The sequence below is a fragment of the Brachionichthys hirsutus genome, unplaced genomic scaffold (assembly GCF_040956055.1).
Source record: "Brachionichthys hirsutus isolate HB-005 unplaced genomic scaffold, CSIRO-AGI_Bhir_v1 contig_916, whole genome shotgun sequence".
In the NCBI taxonomy this organism is placed as follows: Eukaryota; Metazoa; Chordata; class Actinopteri; order Lophiiformes; family Brachionichthyidae; genus Brachionichthys; species Brachionichthys hirsutus.
The window spans coordinates 362,352-386,317 of NW_027180327.1; the positions used below are offsets into that span (position 1 = coordinate 362,352).

The following is a 23,966-nucleotide window of genomic DNA, read 5'->3' on the forward strand; positions in this document are numbered from 1 at the left end:
ACTTCGTAAGTTTTTATGTGGCTCTGCATTATTGTTCAACTAAATTGGAGCTGAAAGTATTCCATTTTGGATGATCAGTCATTTCCTTGATTATTGAAGTCGGTGTGCGATTTGTTAAACGTGCACAGTGCAATTTATTTTATTTGTGTGTGAAAAAGGTAGCTTTTGCATGGACAAACACCAAAACCTGTCCAAATGTTACTGATTTTTAAGCAATGCCATGATTGCAGAGTTTTGTTTTTGCAATACTTTGGTTCTAGTTTGAAAGACCGTAAAATGTGAGTGATGCTGCAGTGACATCTTGCCTTTTATCAAGTTGAGTGATACTTCTGTGATCTTCACATTCTACAATACAGGCTATGTCTTTAATCTGCAGGCAGTGTGGCACATACAAAGAGATCTGAAATCATGATTGGAAGGGATCTCCTTAAATTTAATACAAACTACAGAGCAGAGGATGCTGGTAAGTAGCGGCAGAAATTTAATGAAATCTCTGCATTGAAATGTGCACGTAGTTTAAAGATGCTTTTCAAAGGTTGCATTGCTTGTGTTTGTTCACCTGCCTCCTTCTGTCACAGCTGAACTACCGTACTCAAAAACAAAATCTGTCAGACAATTTGCTCTCTGCCCCACCTCCTGCCCAAATTATCCATGTAAACCATTAATACTCAAATAAAACTGTTCCTCTGTCTTTACCACTATTTATGTATTTTCCCGATGTCAGCATGAGGGTTACGCTTTAGATATTACAAGTGAAGGGACTTTCAGCATCTCACCCTTTACCATATCCTCTCCTTTCATCCATGCAGGAAAACTGGCACTGCAAAGGAAAAATGGCCTTTGTAACTCAAATTGCAAACCAGTTGAATTTAAAATCCTGCAAGTTATTCTTGATGCCGAACGCCTGGAGTCTGGTCGAACTGGACAAAAGGTAATTTATTTTGTCAGTGTCAATATCATAATAAATATATTACCAACATGGTGATGCAACAACAAGTGAATAAGAATACAAAAACACTATGACATTGCATACTCAATTGAAAGTAGATACAAAGGCATGTATCCAGCAGTCGTAAATAAAGCCATTATTTCTGTTTATCTACCTTTCTTTCTTCTCCCCACACACGGTAAGGGGATTTCCTTCCATATAAGAAAGGCATTGCATAACCATTATAGTTTATCTAACAACATAATATCACCACCACACACAAAGCATTGCCACTTTCTGAATATTCATTTTGCTTCATAGTCATCTGACTCTGAGCACAGCATGAAGTTAATGCTAGGGGCAATGCAGATAAGACTGTTAGACCTGTGGTGTTTTAATTGCTAAACTGAGGCAGAAGCTTTTTAGTATCATTATGGTTGCCCATGGCTCCTTCCGACCCTGCTCTCTGCATAGCCAAGATAAGACAGGCGATGCTCACATTCGGTGGGCCTGCTGAAAGCCAGGATTTCTAAGCATCTCCCAGTGGTGATGTGATAAAGAGTAAAATAAAATGGCCATGAGTTGCCCCAAGCATGGAATAAGTTTTGCTCTTCTGGAAGTGACAGGCAGAATTAGCTAAATGTTTAGGAGGTTATTGATAAGATTTTGATAATTACTGCACAAAACATTTCAAGAACAGAATAAACAAATCCATTTAAACCCATATTAAAAATTAACCCTCGCAGTTAGATTAGAAAGATTAAATGATTTGAATGTGCAGAACCGAGACACTGCAATCCTTACTGTCAAGAAGGGTAAGTATTATAATATTGCATTTATGTGTCGGTGTGTTTATTACTTTACGTTTTATAGATGTGAAAATTTATACAAAGGTCTGATGACACAATTCAAAATTATTTTGACTTCTTTTTCTACTCCAAAATCTAAATTTTCTCTTTATATTTTAAAAATGTCTATTTGAAATATTGTAGGACTTGTAAATAATCATAGTAATTCTGGTTTTGATACTCTGCCAACCCAAACATTCATCATCGTGGAACACATGGAAGAAGAACGTGACATTTGGTCACTATAGTGTGTTTATTGTGAAGTACCGATATGATTTTCACTGTTTCGTAACAAGCGTAAATGTAAAGAAAATCCAATATTTCTGGATTTACCTTCTTTGTTGTCTGTAAACAGTCTGCTTAGCAAATTACTGCATTCTGTTTTGTTAACATATGCAGAATTCCAACTTTTTTGGAATGAGGTTCTGCAAATAAAATACGAATAAAATTATATATGCTTGTATTTCTTTTACTGTGTAATATGCATAAAAATGTTTTGCTAAAATATGACCATGACAAAAGAAGGCATAGATTTTCTCCAAATCTGTATGAAGTAAATTTGTAGTGCCCACTAAAATGATACAAGTGTTTTGTAAATGCAATGAAAGTGGGTTAGATTAATATATGTAAATGTGAAATGTAAATAAGGGAGGACATTAATAGAGTATATGGAATAGTCTATTTGACATTTATACCACATGTTTATCTTCAGTTCAGCTGTTTCATAGCTAATGTGATATCACACATTAGATTATACGTTACCTGGAAGATGCATGATCAGTTTGAGCTTTCTATTCAGAGCACTAGTGCCAGACTGAGGGCTGCTGAACCAATAGCTATCAAAATGAATGTCACCCCCCGAGGATACATTTTTTGCACATATATTATTTCTTCTTTTGCACTAACAACAGCAAACAAATTGAGACATAGATACCGTAAGTCATGACATGAATCAACAACCTAGCTCCTCTAGATTTCTTATTAATATTAAATGGGTTGTACCCATGTATTAGATATGTGAGACTTTTCTTTGTACAATTAACTGAGCCAGTGGCCTGTGTATGAAAAGAAAGATAGAAGACAATGAATCACTGCACTGTGAAGGAGGACATGATCCTTGTGATGAAAGGAGAAAAAGAACGAGAGGAGATTAAGATTTCTACCACTCCCTCCTAATAACATGCTTCATGCGTGTCCTTTGCGTTTCTGTTTAATTATTTTAATTTGCTTCTGTTTTTGTTTTTTTGCTTCCATGTTTTACCAGAGATACCGTTTCAGTTGATTTACCCCAGTTTATAAGCCTGCCATAGACACACTAATGCTCAAAAATATATCCTCTGTGTGCAGAGAGGAAAGGAACACCTACAGACCCGTTCAAAAATATTATTATATCATGGAAAAGTGTATTTATTTCCAGAATTCCATTAAAAAAGTCAAACTTTCATAGATTATAGATTCAGGGCCCACAATTGAAACAATTTCAAGCATTCTTTTTTTCTTTTTTTTTTTACGTACATACACTGAACAAATACTTTGGTTTTTGCTCCAATCTTTTGTCAGTTGAAATCAATGATCTAAGACTTTTTCTATGTACACAAAAGGCCTAATTTCTCTCAAATTTTGTTCACCAACTTGTTACCCTCGCCGAAGAGGAGGCGAGGGTATTGCAATTGGGTGCGTTTGTCTGTCTGTTTGTCTGTTTGTCTGTCCGAGCGCATAAGTCAAAAACTAGTAACCCAATCGACTTGAAAATGTTACACAAGCAAGGTTCTGTCCGTGGCTCGGTTCTCCCCGAGAATGGCATTGATCTGGATCTGGATCCAGATTCTAGAATTATTTTTACATCTGGAATTGTGCCTGTGCTGTAAACTGCCACTTTAAGAGGGAGGGACACGAATGGCATGATGGGAAAAAGAGTCCAGAAGATTGCTTGTAGTACATTCCGGAGCAGCAAGCTAGAGCAGGTTTGGCCCCTCTGATCCGGAAGCCCTGTTTACTGTCTCACAAGATCGAATAGTCTTTTGGAGCGAGGGTCTGCAATCTCTGATTGTCTTTCTAGTTTAAATCTGTGTTAGTGAGCACTTCTCCTTTGCCGAGATAATCCACCCACCTGACAGGTGTGGCATAAGATAATAAGATACTGATGAGACAGCATGATTATTGCACCGGTGTGCCTTTGGCTGGTCACAATAAAAGGCCACTTTGTTTGTTGTGCTTTTCCAATGTTATTAAAAGCTCCAGATAATTCATGTTACACCACACCAAAATCAACTTTGCCCATAGGAAGTTAATTATTTGTATGAGCAAATACATTTGATGTATTTTAATATCAACCGTCCAACATTTTTGTGCTAATCCTATTTCCAGGAAAATTGTTTATTCCTACTGTGCATCTCATAGGTTCAAAAGATTTGCTCTGCGGCCAAGGCAACCAAGGAAAGCTCCATATTGCGGCAGCACAGACAGGTGTGGAGCAGAGAGTGCCCAAGGCTGCAAAAGGCAGAGTAAGAGCCACTATTACTCCCTGTCATTATCTGCTGCAGTTTTCTGAATCTGCTATAACACCACTCAGCCGTTCCACTTAAGCCCCATTGAGCCCAGACAGGAACCTGCATGGAAAAATTAGGGTGTGGGGGGAAAGGGGAGGGGCGAGGCAGAAGTAAGCCCCCAAAAGAAAACTATAAGATGATTTTCTTGGAGTGATGACATTGAATTGAAGGAAGAGAAATGGGGAGACATAGAGGGATGGAGCAGTGTGGGGACAGAGGGGAATACAGAATGGAGGAGCTCTCAGTGTGCATGCTGAGGCTGAAGTCCAGAACTAAAGCCTCAGTGCAGTGAGAAGGGCAGCGGTAGCTCTGGGGGGCAGCTCGTTCAGCTGCATAATGACTGTGTCTGAGCCACCCAAGGTTAATGATGCACATAAGCATGCGCTTCAGTAATGAGTTTAGTCATAAAGAGGCAGCTCTATACATTTATCTACAGAAGGAGGTGCTCGTATTATATTCAAAGAATTCCGTTTAACTTTAGTTTATGACGCCTAGTTACCTTTGTAGATTCTAATCCATTAATTCAATGAATCAATAATTTCAAATTACTGCGTATTACTCTAGAGAGTCAAAGCAATATGCAGTTCTGACAGTCATGCTTACATTTTAGTGATATTCTTTATTGCAAAAAGGGGCAAGTTTGGAATAATGATAATGTAATAATGATAATGCAAACATCGATTATCAGTCAGTGTTCAGAGAAATACAAATCCCAAAAAGTCCATAAATTAGCAAAACCAGAAGTTACGTTTTTGACAATGTCATGGTGGCTAACCTGACCTTGGCACCACTTGTAGCTAATGTTGAGTTTGTTTGCCTCCATTACTTTTTTCTTCACAAACATTTGAACAAAGCGGCATTAAGCATCTGCGTTAATGACTTAACTAATGATGTGTTCTGCTAATGTTGGTTGTTTGCTAAATTAACTCGGGCAATGTTGTATTTGACACTTTCTTTCATGAAACAGGGATAAAGCTGACAACGACATCGTTGATTTTATAGAGCAGCTCAGACCAACTGATAGAACAGACACTGCCATCTTCTCATTACGTGATCACGGTAAACAATGCAAATTGATTTTACATATTATTAGTGACTGTCCATCAGTGTCTGCTGGCGAGTGCTGTTTTAATCTGTCCTCATGCAGTATGTCTGATTCGATGATCAGGGCTGATCCTGGAGAAGGAGCGGGAGGCATTCAGGATAGCTACTGTGGTGCCGGTTTATCAGCTCAAGGATGACCTGTGCTTCAGACTGGCTGAAGGGCAACGCAAGCAGCTCACCGCTCATCGATCAAACTGGGAACAAATCATGCAACAGGTACCTTTATCATATGAAATAGACGTGCTGGATTTGAGCATCCTCTAGTCTAATGTGGCCTACATAGAGCTGACTTTGTAGAAGCTTGCTGGGAAGATCATTCATTCATTCATTCATTCATTCGTTCATTCACTTGAAGACGAGATCAGTGATCATTGATCATCTTGTCCTCAGCTGCTTATCCCCTTCCGGGTCATGGGTTTATGCTGGAGCCTATCCCAGCTGACATTGTGGGTCAAAATCTATCATGAAAGTTATTAAACACAGAATTTTATTGCACCTGGTTTGAAAAATGTGAGAATCATTAGCCATTTGGTTGTACTTCATCTTGTCAGTACACTCATGTACTTCAACTAGCTGTGCTCACTTTCTGCAGGTAGCAAATCATCCTGTCCTGCATATCTGCTTGTTCACACAGCGTTTTAATCACTGTTCATAAACGTCCTGTTTGTTATTATCCACGGGCCGCAGGTCGTCACTGCTGCCTTTGATTGCGAGAAATGTTTTGCAAGCTCTAGGGATAAATGACAAGATTAAGGCATAAGCAGGGGTCCTTAAAGACAGATCACACTTGAAACGAACCATCTAACAGCAGTTGTATCTTCTCTGTGTGCTTGTTTCTTTCCCATGACCCCTTCTACTTTTGATACCCCCTTCACACCCAATTTTTTCTTTTTCATTTTTCCAGAATTTTCGTCTACCCCGTTAGTTCACTCCATGTTTCTCAACAAATTCAGATATAACTCCTTTTCAGTTGCTGTTTAGTAATCACACACTCATCTGTCTTAATGCTAAAGAGAAAATGAAGAAATAGACAGTAGAACAAGAAATACTTTAGCAAAAGGGAACCAAAGGGTATGATTTGGTCTGAAATTTAGGCCACAGCATTTTACTGTCTGTTGAATATTGTGTGTTTTGATACCTCATATTGTAGTTTAAGCCATCATTGGATTGAAGATTGATATTAAAGCTGAACGACACTGATTCTTTCCATAATGTAAAATAATCAAATTACATTTCTCCCTAATCATTAATTTCATGCACTGTGCATCATTAATTTTTGGAGTGATTAACCTTTCCCTTAATCTGTGTTTGCTGTATTAAAGAGCTGTGCATGATTTAGCTAAGAGATTAGGAGCTAGATTACCGTAGCAAATGTACCTTCAGACATTATTACTTCAGAAATACACATGAAAAAACATATTTTAGACACATTTTAAGACTTTTACGTGCGTCTAATGGTTGTGAAAATACGGTAGTTGCTTGTGTTGAAACTGAAGGACTCAACAGTTAACAGCGTGCAAACTGACTATGGAAAAGCACAGCTGTCAAGCATCAATCCACGGTTATAGTCTGCAGTCAAGTCCTGTACAGAATGTGTGCGAGTGGGCATGTGATCACTCTGTGACAACAAGGCGAGTCTCGAAGTGAGACTAAAGGAAAGTATTCCAGGGATTGATGGAGGAGTGAGTACATGCCACCCAAAAAGAAAACTGAAGAAGTTTAAATAGTTCACAACCAATTGTTCATAAAGTCTTTGCTTTTTTGTCTTCAACATCTTTTGAAACAAGCTGTTGAATGTCTTGAATGTGACTCCCCCTTTCTCTCTTGTTTTAATTCAACTGTTCTTTCTCTGAAACAGACAAATATACCTAATTATTTGATAAATGTTTCAATTTATGACCAACTGTTTTCCTCTTTCTGATATGTAGTATTTTGGACAGTTAGTTAATAGACAGTTACTGATTTTGTAATTGTAATAAATAAATGCTTCTGAATCAGAAAGTGTGTGTTCCTACAGCCCCCGGTGTGTTGCTATGATTTTCATCTGAATGTTTCTCTCTTAAAACATCATTGATATTAAAAAGGTAAGTCAAGACATTACCAGCACCTCAATAGCCCTGAACAATTAGGTCAATTCATGAACACCAGTTTGATTTCCCTGAATAAAATGGGGGAATAATGGTTGTGTTTACTTCTTAAGCCTGTATTAATTACACAGGGTTTTTTTTCCAATTCAAATGACCAGATAAACTACGTGAAAGACGGGCAAGATGGCATAAATACTCAACTTCACAGAGAGCATCTTGCATTGGAGGAGGAGATCACTGGCCTTGGCTTAGATGTAAGTTTCACACTCAAATTCCTACAGTGTACAAAGAACATTATACATGACTTAATTTTTGAGGAAGCAGGTGTTCTGTGAGATGACACCAAAATTGAACCTTTTGGCCTAAATGCAAAATGCAATGTGCGGTGAAAAACTGTAACAATGCACATCACTCGGAGGACACCATCCCCACTGTCAAACGTGATGGTAACAGCATCATGCTCTTGCAGGGCAATCTTGAAAGAAAACTTGTTTGAGTCAGCAATAGACTTGAGACTGTGGGGAGGTTCACCTTCCAGCAGGACAAGGACCCTAAATATTAAGCCAGGGTTATAATGGAAGGGTTTAAAACAAAACATATTATTGGCCCAGTCAAAGTCCAGACCTAAATCCAATCGAGAATCTGTGGCAAGATTTGAAAACTGCCATTCATAAAGACTCTCCAATTTGACTGAGCTTGAGCTGTTTTGTAAAGAAGAATGTGCATAAATGTTAGTATCTAGCAGCTGTAATTGCAGTAACAGGCAGTTCCACAAACAAAGTATTGTCTCAAAGGGGTTGAATTTGTGTACATTTTATTTGTAAAGAAATGTTTGCACGTCAAAATTGTGTGCCACTTTGTTTTGGTAGTTCACAAAAACATCCCATTAAAATGTATTTGTTTGCAGTCGTCACATAACAAAATATGCAAAAGTTCAATGGGTAGAAACTATATATAATATTTCATCAATGTTTTCCATTTCATATTATACTTTTCATCTCCAAGATATTAAACTCTCATCTCCAGAAATATTTCTCGAGTACTCCAGACGCTATTTTGAACAAAGTGCACATTCCAGAGGAGGTTTGGCATTCAGACTGCCCTTACCCTGCGCTGAAGGACTCGCTGATCCAGGCGTTCCACTCCCTGTCAGAGGGACACCAGAGCAGGCTGCAGAGGCTCCAAGAACAACTGCAAAAAATTGACAGGTTGGGCTGAGGAGAGCTAAACTTCTATTGTGTTCCTTTCATAACTGTTGGTGCTTACATGATGATTAAATAAGAAACTCTAGTGATTTTTCACAATAGAAACAGCTTTGCAGTTTCACTTTAATAGGTGTACCTGTATTCCTTTTATCTTCCTCAGTCGTGATTAGAAAAATTAACGTGTTAATTTCCAGGCCTCTATTGTAACAAGATGACATCAGAGCATATAGAGATACAAATGCTTTTCTCCTGGCAAGTTGTTTTCACTGGAAAGTTGAATATATTAATGCTTCAAAGATACTGTTATTACTTGATTTTATTTCCATATGGTCACGATCAGAATCAGAATTAGCATGCTTGATTGATCCCAAAGGGAAATTGCTTTTGATACAAGCGCATTTTGTATTCTGTTTCTGATTCTGATAGTGACCATATGTAGTACAATTGCCTTCCTTGAGCAATATATAATTTTTCATTACCACATGCACACTCTGGAATTGAAATGGAATGAAAACGAGTGAAAGGTGAATCTAGTGTCGAGTTCTTTTTATTTATGTGTCTTTAATCATGTGTCTCAGGTTCTGTGGATGGTGTGCAGAAGACCATCAATGCTTCCAGTTTACTTTTTCTCAGTACACTCATGACATACCAAACTACAGAGCGCTCTGCATGGATATGCTACAGAGACTGTTCCCTGAAAGGAAAAGACAAGAGCTGGTCAGTACTTCAGCAAAATATATAGAAAAAAAAGATTTTTTACAAAGTTGATCAAATCAAGAAGAAACATAGAGACAATGTCTGAAATCAAACACGTAGACTTGGCTTTGCCTGGAACATGAAAAACATACAATGTCCACACCTTTATTGACATACTGATAATGTTCTACTAGATATCCACTCAAGACATGAATCCTAACATTCATAAACAGGCTGCTTGGAATTAAGATGTGTGTCTAATATGTTTTTATCTAAACATCTTTAAACAACCATCTATTCCCAGGAAAATTGTGTTGACAATAATTTCATAAACTGACAAGAATAATATAATAGTAATATCGATAATTATTATATTAACATTAATAATAATACTTATTAATATTATTATTAATATTATAATCGCTGACGTTTGTCTGTCTGTCCATCCATCCGTTAGCAAGATAACTGAAAAAGTTCTGGACAGATCTGGATGAAATATTTTGGGAAATGTTGGGAATGTCACCAGGAACAGATGATTACATTTTGGTGATGCTTCAGAAGAGATCCTGGATTCTGGATCACTTTGAAATTTCCATTAACATTGCAGTCAATAGAGCTTCAAAATGTGTTCCTCAATATCTCGGCTGATTATTGATCGATGCTTATGGAACCTTATTCATATTGGGTGGGTACATCTATCTTACCACCGAATTTCATCCGGATTGGATCCAGAAAGGAGTCCATCAAAAATATTTAATTTTACTACTAATAATAATGAATAGTTTTATGTAGCGCTTTTAGAGACACTCAAAGATGCCTTATAGATAATTGGTGGTGGTAAGCTACTATTGTAGCAGATGTCTCATACAGTCTCATGCAGTCTCAGTCTCATTTGCAGACCACTGATCAAACGAGTTGAGTTGTCCTGCTCAACAGTGATACTGCTCACTGATCTTTCTTTTTATTTCTTTCTATTTTTAATGCACAATATACTGTATACATGTCCCAAATGGACACATACTTGCACATTCTATATACTGATGCGCCTCAACAAACACACCTCCTTTTAAAATTGCATCTGTCTCCCAGTCTGGGTGTGAGTTCCCAGCTTCCTGATCAATGTACGGTAGCTCAGTTGGCTGAACCAAGCAAACAGGCCCGCATATTCTCATGGGCAATGACCTGCTCAGCACACTGCAGGATGTGTTATGTCGTCATATGTGGACACCTTACTCATGCCACTGCCTAACATCACCATGACAACCGCCAGTCCTACGCTCCTTCCTCACCCACACCCAAAGACCTGTCCTCGTGTCTGTTCCAGCTGCGTTTAGAGCTGTGATCATTCAACCTGAGGTATAGGGGGGGGGGGGGGGGGGGGGATTGGGGAATAGATCAGTTTCTTCACACTATTCAGAAACAGACTCACAGTCAATGCCATGCTGAGCCATCTAATTCAGCCATTTGTAAGAATTACCGGTAAAATGGCTTTTTAATTAGACTATTAATGTCAACCACATCGATTAGGAGCATAAATGTTTCTCTGATACTAGTATATAAATTCTTGGGATTACACAGGCCTTTTTATATATCTAAAATCTAAATGAAGTAAATAAGCATGATATGTATTGATAGCTAGGCTAGAATGTTTGTCAAATGATTCTTGTAGTGAGCTATTTCATTAGACGTCTTTGTTCCATTAGGAATAAAGCGAGTAAAAAGGAATCATGTCTATTTTGCAGCTCTACTTGTGCCAGATATTTCACTTGAATACTTTGCATGGAAAATAATTCCAATTGGTCCTGAACACATTAAGGTCAACTAAAAATGCTCCAGTAGTCCCTTTAATTACAGATTAATTTCTATATGGTAAACAGCATAGCCCCTAGCATTGCATGTGTTGTTTTTATACCTCAGAGCTTCAAAATCTTTTCCTGTTGGAACATTATTATTTTGCTCACCAGTCACTTCCATCTACATGCAATCATTTCAGGATGATTGCATCATTTTCTTCTATAAATTCCAATGCAAGATACAACGGCTCTCTTTTCTGAATAGCTTTCATAACTACAGGTATGATGGGTTACTGCTGTTAAATGGATTGCACGGCATAATTTAACAGTTAACTCCGAAACTGTCTTCAACTTCTGTCATTATCCACATTTTCAACTTTCCTTATTTAGATTGAGGTCAGAAGAATAATTTAACAGAACATATTTTGTGTTTTTCCATGATGATTTTAAAAATATTGCTCAGGTGAGGTCATTTCAGTGGTACACCAAGGAAAGGAAAGCTGAGGGGGAGAGGTGCGGTAGTCTCATTTACAGTCCTTCATATGCTCCCATTTCTTCATCATCTCATTTATGTCAGCAGTTTATCACTGTCTGTGGGACTTTATACCGTGTATAAGTGTTTTGTGTTCTTTTTGCAAGCTTAAAATTAACCCAACCTCCAAGCTTTACCACCCTTGGATGTTTGTTTGTTTGCTTCTTTATTTGTTTGTTTGTTTTTTTTAAAGTGAGCAATGAATTGAATTTAAAAACATGACACTTATGCTCAAAAAGGAGCAGGTTTAAGTTCACTAGAACTTTTCAAGTCCACCTCTTTCTATAAAATACATCATTTATGTCAAGCAAATACACAATAGCAGTCCCTGGAACCAACACATCACAGTTAATATTACAAAGCATTTAAAACACAAATTCCACACCCATTAATGGTACATTTAGATGAACACATAAACATCCTCAGAAATACTTCTAGTCTGGCCCATTTAAATCTAAATGGGCCAGACTAGAATGTCATCTGCAAAGCGTGAATCCTCAGTCATAGGGGTTTTATTATATATAATGCAGTAACAGCCTTCCCTTCCAACACTTAAAAAAATTAATTAAGAATAAGAATAAACCTGGTTTGTTCAGAGTGGACATCCCCCTCTGCTGGATGGAGCTTCTATTGTCAATTATGACGTTGCTGTTTAGAGAGGGTTGAGAAGTTGGTTTTATTTTATTTTTATCTCCATTATATTGTCAAATCCGTGGCCCTGTATCCTGAACAGGACATTAGAATGCAGACTCTATCATAAATTGCAGAGGCAGTCCGGTGGATGATTGTACTGTATAGTGTTAGTATTTGCAATGTAATATGCTGGATAAAGCGCATCCCTGTCTGCGATTACACACTGCAGGACAAGTGCAAACACCTGCACACGGACACACTAGTCATGCTCACTCATGTCTCACAACACAAGGAAGGAAGGAAAGAAGGAAAGAGCAAAAGAAAGTGAAGGTGGATCTTCTTCAAGTTCTGAAGTTGTGCATTAATAAACCGGATTAGCTTGAATGCCTCTGGTGCTTCTGTTCTGTTGGCAAGTCTGTCAGCTCACTCATTCTCAATAAAACCAGTCAGCCGTCTAATGCCATCCCACCGTCAGTTAGCCGCTATTAGCCCATAAATGAATACCGTTCCCTCTGTTCCAGTGAAGCAGCCAAGTGATGCAGCCTCTGAGAGCGTTGACACAATGATGAATGGCTATAGGCATCCCTCTCATAGAAAGGAACTGTTTTCCTTCTGGACATTTCAGAGCCGTGAGAGATGGAGGCAGAGAGAACATCTTGCACTCCAGAGGCGCAAGATCAGACAGAGAATTTTCCCTATGGTCTTGCTGTCATTATTACAGCTAACAAATCAAATTGGTGTATTTGTTGATCGCAAACAGGGGTTTTATTATATATAATGCAGTAACAGCCTTCCCTTCCAACACTTAAAAAATTAATTATTCTGTCCCGGACTCTTGAACATTTCATAACCGGTAACTTGCACTGTTCTCTTTGCCCTGCGTGATTACGCTAGTTTTAATGCACCTAATATACATCTGTGTATCCACTCCTGATGCTGCTGTTTTGTGATGTGTTCTGTACTTATGTTTTTTGTATCTCAGTCATTACTGTTACATGTTGCACGACTTCAGCGAGAAAAAATCCTAGTCTGTGAACCCTCATTGACAATGGCAATAAACACCTTCTGATTCTGATTCTGATGCAACACCGTATAATAGAACAGTGTTGCTGTTTGGGCTTCACTGCTCTGAACTGCACACTATGTCCTTCATATTTATGGGATTTTCATTCATTGCTTCTAAGAATAGAATTCAGTCCTACCACAGGTCCAAACAGTGCTTTCTCCATGCATGCTGTTCTTCAGATAGAGCATGAACGTTTGTGGGACTGGCAGCGCTTCACCCAGGCCCAGCTGAGAGCTCTGACCGAGCAGCGACGGAGGGACCAGGAAGAGCTGATGGTCAGAGCTCTGGCCACCTTGCAGGAGGCAAGACATGCTCACCAGGAGGAGCTGGAGCTCCACAGAGACCGCCAGCACCAGCAGGACATCTGCTCTCATCTCAAGGAGAAGGTTGGTGTCTGCTGGACCCTCATGCCAGGAGGTGTCACATTTCTGTCTTTATGACAAAACCCTTTTTATGTTAGCAATTATACAATAGTTCTGCACCTAATATATTATTATTAACTGTATGTTCAATCCCTGGGGGATTCAATCTTCATTCAAGAACAAGCTGTGTGTTTTCTTGTAAATACTCTCACTCACTTCTCCCATTGGAGTGGACACAATTGTAGTCTATAATTCCTTGTGCCATTTTCTATTCGAACATTTACACGTGTGGATGTGGGAGTTGTTGTGAAAGACACCAGAGGGAAAAGACTGGCAGCGGTACCTGACTTCCTTCTCGTGTACAGTATCTCTGCTGACGAGGCTGCATACTACGCCAGGCTGCCTGACAGCGTTTCTCGCTTTAGCTGCCACTTGGGACAAGCTGTGAAAGCAAACAAGCTAATAACGATAGTCTTACAAACATAATGTTTCTGTCGCTGAGGGGTGCTAGTTCACATTCACAGAACAAGCAAGTTGCTCATGTGAACATAATCCATATGTTGTAGTTTGCATCGCCTTCCAGTGTGTAAATGTAATTAATAATATCTTACAGCTGATTGCATAATAAGACACTCTGATGCACGGACACAAGGTCTGTCTGGGTCCTCATGATTTAGTTTAGTTTTGACATATTGCTGAAGAGGGGGCATCATGCTGGGTTTTTTTTTTACATTGTGGCTTTGCTGGAACAAGATTTGCTTCCTGGGAGCCTGTAGAGTTAGCTTGTTCTCAGTTTTCTTTCATTAATTAATTAATCCCATTCAAGTTAACCCTAAATGTCCACAGGTGTAGCCTCATGTTGACATCTAATACTTCTCTACAGGTACACCAGCCTATGTCCTCATTTATACTTCAGGACCGCAGCACTACCTAGACATTTGTGACAAGGAATTTTCACATTTACATTCACATTTATCAAATATTACTCTGTTAAACACATTTCACATTTCTATAAAGACCAGAGAGCCAGACGTAAAATAATCCAATATAGTCATTGTCCCAAAGAAGCTGTTTCCACCTGGCATTAACATGCACCTCCACAGGAATCTCAAGTGACTGCTAGTAATCAGATACTAGTCTCCTGTCTGTATGCTAATGAAGGAAAATGACGCTGGCACAAATGGATCTGATGCTTTTTACTCAGGAAATAATCATCACTGCTTAATGTTAAATGAGTTGTGAATACAATTCAACATGTTTGCTGTCAACAAAATGCAGCATCCTTTCATAGATTTGTAGTAAAATGTGACTCACAGGCAATGTTAAGTGAAAATGATATATAAAACCAGTCAAATTTAACAAACTAGTCATAATAGAATTTTAGGTAGCAATAAATGAGTTTTCACTAACCAAATGGTAACATAGCCAACTTGTTTCGCCATCAGTATTACTTTTGGTCATTCTAACCTGTCAGTGACATTTTGACTTGCTGCCACTATTTCCCGTAGTAGCAACCACGTGTCAGTTCTATCGATTCAACTTTAACGGATCAGTCCTGTCGAATGGAGCAACCTAAGATGCAGCTGTAGTAATTATGGTATTAATACATTTTGTGTTATATAGAAGGACATCAGAAGATATTGACATTTTTTCAAGTGAACTAATATTCATGCTGAAAGCTCAGTTTTAATGTATTTGTGGAAGCAACACTGCCTTTAACTTTGAGTATGAGCAAACCTGCTGTCGAACATTAACTCACCTCTGCCTAAGGAAAACACATTTTTAAGTTTCATTATCATGGCTCTCTAAAGCAATAAGAAAAACAACATCATACGGTCATTTTTGCTCCTTGACTTCTGTTTTGTTTTTGCATTGGATGTGCACATATTTGTGTTTGTGTGGAGACTCAGATGGATGCCTGTTTGCATCCAATCAGTCTGTCCACAGCCTTTATCATCACAGCACAGACACACAGCAGCGAGACAAGATTGATTCTCCTCTGTTTGCATTTGAATCTTTAACGCTTTGTTCTCTGCAGTGAGTGCAGTCTCCCCCTCTAACCCACTCTCCTGCCTCTACTGGGAGTCATTCACCCCTCTGGAGATGTGCTGTAATGAATGACTTGCACAATGTCAGTGCAGGCCACTAGTGTCAAAATGTATACGACTCATTGTCAATGTCAGGATCCATTTGTTTTTAAAAACAGTTTACTCTAAGTCATCTCTAAATATGCAGATACTTTTATCCCAGAGGGTACAAACCGCAATAGTTGTGAACTTGGTTGGGAGGAGTTAGCTACTATTCTGAGTTACTTTAATACATAAATTGTTAAAGGTCCCATGTTTCTACACTATTATGGTGATTTTGGGTCCTTATCAACCCAAAAACAGCTAAATAAACCATCCAGTTAATCCTTCGTGGTTTGTGTAGGTCTGTAATCACTTACTGAAACGTCTGGAAGAAATCCCTCTGAGAGCAGCCAGGTGAGGTGGCTCGGGCATCTTATTTAGGGTCCGGGGGGGCCCTCCCTGGATGGTTGGATTCAAAGCATTTTTATTCCATCCTGAGATTATTCGCGGATCATAGCGTATTTGTTCAGATCTGTAAGATGTTTGTCTTGGTGTGACAAGAAGTTGAAGGAGAAGTGTAAAATAAAGCCTCCATGAATCAATTTTTTTTTTATTATGTCCTGAGATTATTGCCATCATCGCGCCGTGTGTGTGTGTGTGTAGATTGCACTCCGCACGTCCAGCTCTCCCTCTGTCTCCTGCATGAGTCGATGAAGAAGAGCAGAGTGGATGAAGTTTATTTTATGCTCGCCAGTGCTAGCCTGGTGCTTAACCCATCTCAGGGAGCACGGCCATGTGGGATGTGTGGAGGAAAGAAATCCAGGGTGATCTGTACCCCTCAGCAGGAAAGAACAGAACTATCATTCTACATTGCTGATCATAGGGCAGTTGTTCAACCTCTAGAGGCGCTCTACATGTGTTGTACAGCATTAGCTCTATTAACTGTAGAAGTGTATTGTAAAAGGTAAAATTAAATTGATTAAGGCGATTAGTTAACATTTTATGTTTGCGATTTATCATTGAAAAACAGGCTGTTCTTCTGAAATCACTGGCTGCTTGTTCTGCAGTCTTCCCAGCTGCTGTGATTAGATGAAATTGTTTTTGAGGTTAATGTTCATTTCTGCCTTTTATTATGTCCTTGCTTTTGTTTTACCTCCTACTTGTATCTCACTCTGACGCATCTTTGATGAACGATTGCATTTTACATGAGTAAATAAAGCCTGAAGGGATGACGGATTGTTGCGACACGATCACGTGCAAAATAGATGAGCAAGTTGACATGACACACGACACAACATTCAAGCAAGAATTTTCATAATTCTGTAGGATTTTTTCATTTAAAAAGCTAATTTCTGATTTGAATCTCTCCAGAAGGGTGAATGACTCCCAGTAACAATGCTGTTTATAATCATTTTCATTATAAACAGCACTATTACCGATTGAATGATGCCCTGGTGTTAGGAGTGTATTCTCCTAACACCAGGGCTGGTTCCAGGCAGCGACATCGGACTGGATGACAGGTAACTCAGAGGTGAGAGAAGTGGATCAGAAATACTAATAGAGTGGAAAAACACTCTCCATAGTCAGTATTTACAAAACAAATACGTTGTTTCAGTGGTGACTGCTGTGTGATTCGCACCGTGATTTAAATCTGTCAGACGATTGTTATGTCTGTCAGGTGCCTCCAAGTAATACCTCTGAAAAAGAGTGTACAGACTGAGGGACATCACTAAATTGATGTTTGTACAAAACTTATGTATCTGATGATGATTAAATCGCTGTCATCAGATCAGATTTCATATTTCGAACTCTGATGAATGTTGAAAAGGAGGTGGATGCCAAATCTGACTTAAAATCACTCTTGAATATTGCATCCACCCTGTGAATTTCTTTTCAGGCTCCCAGATCATATCTTTTGACTGATTTACCTCATCATATTAAATTTCATGCTCATAACGGCTGAAAAGGAGGTGATAGAAAATCACTCATTGAACATTGCATCTATCCCAGGGGTGGGCCAACTTTTTGACTCGCGGGCCACAATGGGTTCTAAAATTTGACAGAGGTGCCGGACCAAGAACACATGGATGGAGTGTTTGTGTGAGCTAATATAAATGACACATGAAAGCTATTGCATTAAAGGATTTGGCCTTTTACAGGTAGCATTACAGGGAAAAGGTCAAATGAATGAGGTTTAATTATAATACAATTTTATTTAATGTAATATAATTTGGACAAGTTTGGTGGGCCGGATTAAAAAGACCAACGGGCCGCATATGGCCCCCGGGCCTGGGTTTGCCCATGCCTGATCTATCCTCTTAATTTCTTTCCGTTTTTTGTTTCTTTGTTTTGTCATGAGGATGACAACTGTTACCAGATCACAGCTGTGGGTTATTTTCTGTCATCATACTGTTTGCACCATGACTTGAATCTGTGACACGGGTGACGAAGTCCTGCATAAGCGTACCACATGTTTGAAATAACAGAATATACATCACTGATATTGTGCTTTTTGGTTAGCTCTCTTAGAAAGTAGAACTTTTGAATAGACATACCTGAACTGAGGGGTCACCAAATCACCGTCCATACAGGCCAGAGAAGTTAACATCAGAGTGAACATCATGAATCTAACACATAAAAAGAATGAGTGATTGAAGAAGAAAAATGATGACTCTGGAGGAGGGATGTCAGCGGCCCATGCAATCAGAATCCTGGACTGGTACTGGCATTTCCTATATTGTTTTTCCATTGGCTGAACAAATACACAAACATGTCTTCATTTTTGATGGGTTGGGCAAGATGTACATTTGGGTGGCATGACCTGACCCCTGCACCTAGCTAACGCTGGCCTCACCCGACAAGGATGGATTGTCAGCAGGTTGTCTGTCAATCAGCGTTAGTGACAAGAGCTACATGTCTTCATCCGCTTGCTAGTAGAGATCTGTGTCAGATGTTAACTCTCTGAGGTGCTGATTGCTCAGATTTACATTTTTCTTCCACAAAGTTATATGGTTGTTATTCATCTCAAGATTTTCTGCTCCCCGTAGAAATATGAAGATAATTGTACAGTGTAATTTGTATTATCGGCAGATGAACGTCAGTTATTATCCATTTAATGATTCAGTAAACCTCATGTATCATTAATGCTGTTCATATGCATGCACCTCACATTCTCTTTAGTTTAATGCTCTAATTCACAGCAAAGATTCTCGGGGAAGATTTTCAGCTTTGCATGACTTCTAATCCATTTCATCTTTTATGTACTGAAAGTTTGTCATGAAATGACTAGCGATAAAAGAATTGATGGCTTCTGAAACGCCCCGTGACAAATACATCACCATAACTGTACTGTTGTATTAACAAAGGCTTTGAATAGGCTGCAGTGTACAGATAAAAAGCCTATCATTTTTTTGTTATTCTGACATCTCTGCAGTCATTTTTGTGGAGCCATAAAGAAAGGATGAGGCCCCATTTGCCTTTGAATTCGCATAAAATGAGATTCCAATGACAAATTACTGCAGACTGTACATAATTACCAGTTTATTTTCTTTGTGCTCCTTTAAAGGCCTTTTTATATCTGTCTGAACAAAACAAAAAAAACATTAACAAATTTAGCCACAGTGGATCTAAACCACGAAGCTATATATTAAGTTGTGTATTGGATTTATGTGACCGCTACAACCAAATGTTGAGCCTATACAATATATATACAATATGCTTCAGAGGCTTATCCATCAATTTGTTCACGCATCTTATCTCTCACATTACCAAAGTTCATGCATGCAGGTTTCCTTATCTGGGCCAGCATAGAGCCCAGATAACCTTCTTTAATTTAGTTCTGAATCCAAATCAGAATCAGTTTATTGCTTTTGTCAATGAGGGTTCACAGACTAGGAATTTTTCCGGTGAGGTCGTTCAACATGTAATAGTAATGACAATAATAAATGCTAGCGCTATACTGTAGCGTACGCCCTAAAATAGACTGTTCCAGTGAAAGAGCCAACATCCCTGGATTCCACCCAGAGTTCATTCTGGGAATCTCTTGGCCAAATGGACTGAATATCAAAATGTATTAAAAGCTGTGTATGTGTGTGTGTGTGTGTGTGTGTGTGTGTGTGTGTGTCCAGTGCGCCCAGGCAGGCGAGTATGATTGACTCGATGATGCTGCTGGTGCTAATGTGAGTGAGACCATGTTAATTTTCAGTTAATTCGTTCAGGGATTTTTTAAGATTTCCCTTTATAGACCTGTGAATCTGTCTGCCCTGTTGGAACGCAACACTTTAATACCCGGTAGACCGCAGAGAGGCTGCTGCATAACAAACCTGTCACTCACTCCACGGTGTGAGTGTGTGTGTGTGGTGAAATGTTTTGAATGTCTTTCTTTTGTCCAGACACCTAGCTGAGAGAGTCTAGACTGATTTTTCTGCATACATATGAACACAATTATGGAAAAGGTATATTTCTCAATTTCTCTCATGACATTGTACCTACGATTCTGATCATTACCATTTTTTTCTAAACTGGTTTATATTGGATTCATGCGCTTCTGCTTTAATAATGCCCCTTTAGACTCCTTTGGATAATGAAAATAATCTGCAATGATCAAGTTGCTTTTCTTTGTTCATAAAAGCTGACATTTTAGAGCTCCCTTACAAAACCTGAACAAATTTAAAGCTGGATGGCACTTTATGTTGAAACAATATTTACTGAGCCTGGAACTTATGTAATGTCTGAAGCTGAACTGAGTTGCTGTCCAGAATTGTCTTTACCAGAATATCCTCCTGCAATGAGGATCAAACAGCTTCGATTGGTCATCTAACACAGTGTGAAAGGCCATTTGACAGCTCTGGTAACAGGAATGTGGGATCCGCACAACAGTCTTTGAGTCATTGATGGCCAGTGACATGCTTTGTGTTTCTTTGTGTGTTTGCAGCTGCAGCAGTGGCAGGCCCAGCAGGGGGAGGTGGCAAAGCTTGAGGCAGCTATATCTGCTAGAAAACAAGAGGAGGAAGAGGCGAGGCTAAAGAGGGAGCAGGCGAAGGGGCAGGTCGTCAGAGCAGAGCAGAAAGAAAAAGTAAACACATCCTCAACACACCCATCTCAGTGTGTCACTTTCTTCCTTCAGCATTTGCTTAAGATCCCGCTGATGCATACTAACGTGCTTTTGTAAGGGGAATCATTGACTTTAATGTTTTGTAAGATTTTACCAGGGATAATTTGTTATGATCAAACCAAGTTGAAACCATTATATTACATGATATAAGAGATCTTCATAAATATGCTTTATAGAGGATGTAGGGTACTTTCTATGATGTGCACACAAAGATACATGCTATTTACTCTGAAATGAATGTTCTTAATTATCATAGAGCTAGACTACTTGAAAAGAGAAAATCACATTTTGAAAGAAAAACAAGTTATCGCTGAATTGGCTTACCTGGATCTCATGGACAAGGACGCAGCAATTAATGAGTGGCTCATGCTGCAACCTTCTTCTCTGTGCAAACGAGTGTATGGATGACTCAAGAATAATAATATGCGGAGAGAAACAACTCCTGTAGCTGTCTGAGTGTTTAATTAACTCTCTACTCCGGGCTCTGCTGAAAGAGCATAGGAGACCCGAATCACTTTGATTAATGAGCGTATTTAGGCTAATTTAGCATCCAGACATTGAAATATCATCTCATCCTCTTTATTTACACTTATCTGATTCCTGCTTTGTCACAATCAATAGGACATGATGATTTTAAGGCTTCTGTAGGAGTCACATTAGTGGAGTCGATTTGTTTTTCTTGTTTTGCTTTGCAAACTGCTGTTTTCCCTCAGGTCAGACAGTTTTATTTGGACAAGAAAAAGAGGATGGAAGTGGTGGAACAGAGGGACCAAGAGAGACTTGCAAATTTGAGGAGCATTATGGAAGAACAAGCAAGGCTTGATAAACAGAGGTGAGTGTTGCACTGTGGGACCTTGAGTTTTCAAACTTATAGAAAGGACATTCCAGACCGTTCTTTTTCATTCTACTTTATAGATGTTCAGTACTAAACTGAGGGAATATCCTGTTGCCCGCTGAACCAATGATATAAAACATTGTCTCTGAGGGTGACGTTTACCTGTAACCCCACTAACCAGTAGCACCAGTGTTCAGTACACAGACAATGACGATTCTATAAAACGCCAAAGGAGAGAGGAGAGGATTTTAACAATAACTACAACAAGAGAAACTGTCAAGATCTGTATTTCGTCAACTTCTCAGTATCTGAGCATCTTTTTTTTCTGACCTCTAGTATTGCAGTTGTAGGGTCGGTGCTTCTCAGCTGTTATTTTAATACTCTTAAAAAGACTGTAGTGTAGTGCTGGACTGTTAGCTGTCATTTGCTTATAGAATTTAGCTGCAGACTCGCATGAAGACTGGCATTAATAGCAGATAATGGTGTTGACTCATGAGGCACTGAGAAAGATACAGAAACAGATGATCAGTGGAGAGCTGTGCACTGGCAGCCCCTTAAAGTCCTCCACACCCTGGAGGCCTGCTGTGTCAGAAGTGATCGGTAATGTTGCCCGTGGCAGTGGCAGATATCCACTCGCTCTGTGCTCCCTGTAGGGTGCAGTTTCGAGCCGATGTGCTGCAGCAGCGGAGGGAGGAAAGGACGGCACGGGAGCTTGAGCGACAGAGAGAAGACGAAGAGAAACAGAATCGCCTTGAAGTTCTCAGAAACCAGGTGGATTGTTATGTACTACGCTCATCAGCCACTTGATTCTCTCTGTCTGATGGAATGACCCTCAAAGAAAGAGTGCCACTCATCCTTATCTGTGTTGAGGCATCACCGCCACCTTATGGCACTAAGTAAAATTACAACAATATGTTATCATAACACATTGGGTTTATTTGTGTACCGTATTTATTTTAGATTGGGGTGGTGGCAGAGGCGGACCCAGAGAGAGCGATGGCAGATACAGAGGCTTGGAGGAGTCGACGCTTAGATATAAAGGCGCCTGAGCTCCAGAGACCGCTCTACAGTATTAACACATACACAGACACCCAGGTGAGACATGATAACAGCCACCATCCCATCACTTCTGTTCTTTGAGAATCACCACTTGGGTCATGTTTTGTTTTGACTCGACTAGAGCGGACTCAGGGGCCCTAACATTATGCAATCTGATTGGCTAGTTAAATGTCAGCTGCTTGTTCGCAACTAAGCCAGACTTTGTACTTTGTACTACACTTTGTCCTAAGTCAAGGCCACCCAGTCAGTCAGTGTACTGTAGTCTCTATCTGTATGTAGTTTTGTCATCACAGCAGACAACAGGTTAAAGTGTGGCTATTGTGTAACTTGGGCAGTGTGTACCTTCTCTCAGGACAAATGACTCATGTTCTTTCAAGTACTAAATGTGTTCTAGTCAATACAATCTAGTAGTCATTACACATTGGGTGTGATATCGTATCAAACATCTGGAAATGCATTATTTTCTGTGGGTTTTTTTATCATCTGTTTCCCAGATTGTGTCTGATCCGAGAGTACGTTTTGAGCAAGCCCTGCGCGAGGCTGGTCTGCAGCACAGCCATTACGCCAAAGAGGTCCTGTCCATTATCAAGCCCCCTAAACCACCGAGACGAGATGTCAAGTCCATACTCAAATTCTGATCAGGTGCTTGATTATGTTCTCCAAAAGCTTTGTGCTGATATTCTGCATTACAGTATATCACAATAAAACATTTTATGTTACGTGTAATATTCAGTGACACAGCTCAAAAGTGTTCGTTACAAATGTTTTTCAAAAAAATGATCACCAAACAGGGAAAATTCTTAAATCATTATTATTATTATTATTATTTTTTTAAGCACATCATGTGAAAAAACAGACGAGAGAATGTAAACATGTATCTACATTGTCTCTGAGGGTCAATCTTCATGTATTATGCAGATTCTACATAATACATGAAGATTCATTTACTCCTTTTATTACACACTACTGTAGAGCTGTTTTATTGGTACACAGAACATTGTATGACATAAATAAAAAGCATGTTAGAAATTGTTTAGTAACATTGTTTAATATGTCAAGTAAAATGTATCTTCTTATTTTATAAGAT

At 39.1% G+C, this 23,966-nt stretch overlaps 1 protein-coding gene across 1 annotated transcript; it reads left to right on the forward strand.

Moving 5' to 3' along the window:
- Positions 1 to 408: 408 nt before the first annotated feature.
- On the forward strand, positions 409 to 23,573 carry LOC137912854 (coiled-coil domain-containing protein 148-like). The gene is made up of 14 exons (XM_068756985.1): positions 409 to 463; positions 810 to 931; positions 4,177 to 4,280; positions 5,293 to 5,384; positions 5,494 to 5,645; positions 7,675 to 7,770; positions 8,543 to 8,724; positions 9,300 to 9,438; positions 13,621 to 13,827; positions 20,806 to 20,946; positions 21,699 to 21,817; positions 22,474 to 22,591; positions 22,781 to 22,915; positions 23,374 to 23,573. Exons 1-14 carry the CDS (start codon positions 409 to 411, stop codon positions 23,515 to 23,517), a joined length of 1,806 nt encoding a protein of 601 aa, XP_068613086.1. The 3' UTR covers positions 23,518 to 23,573.
- Positions 23,574 to 23,966: the final 393 nt, after the last annotated feature.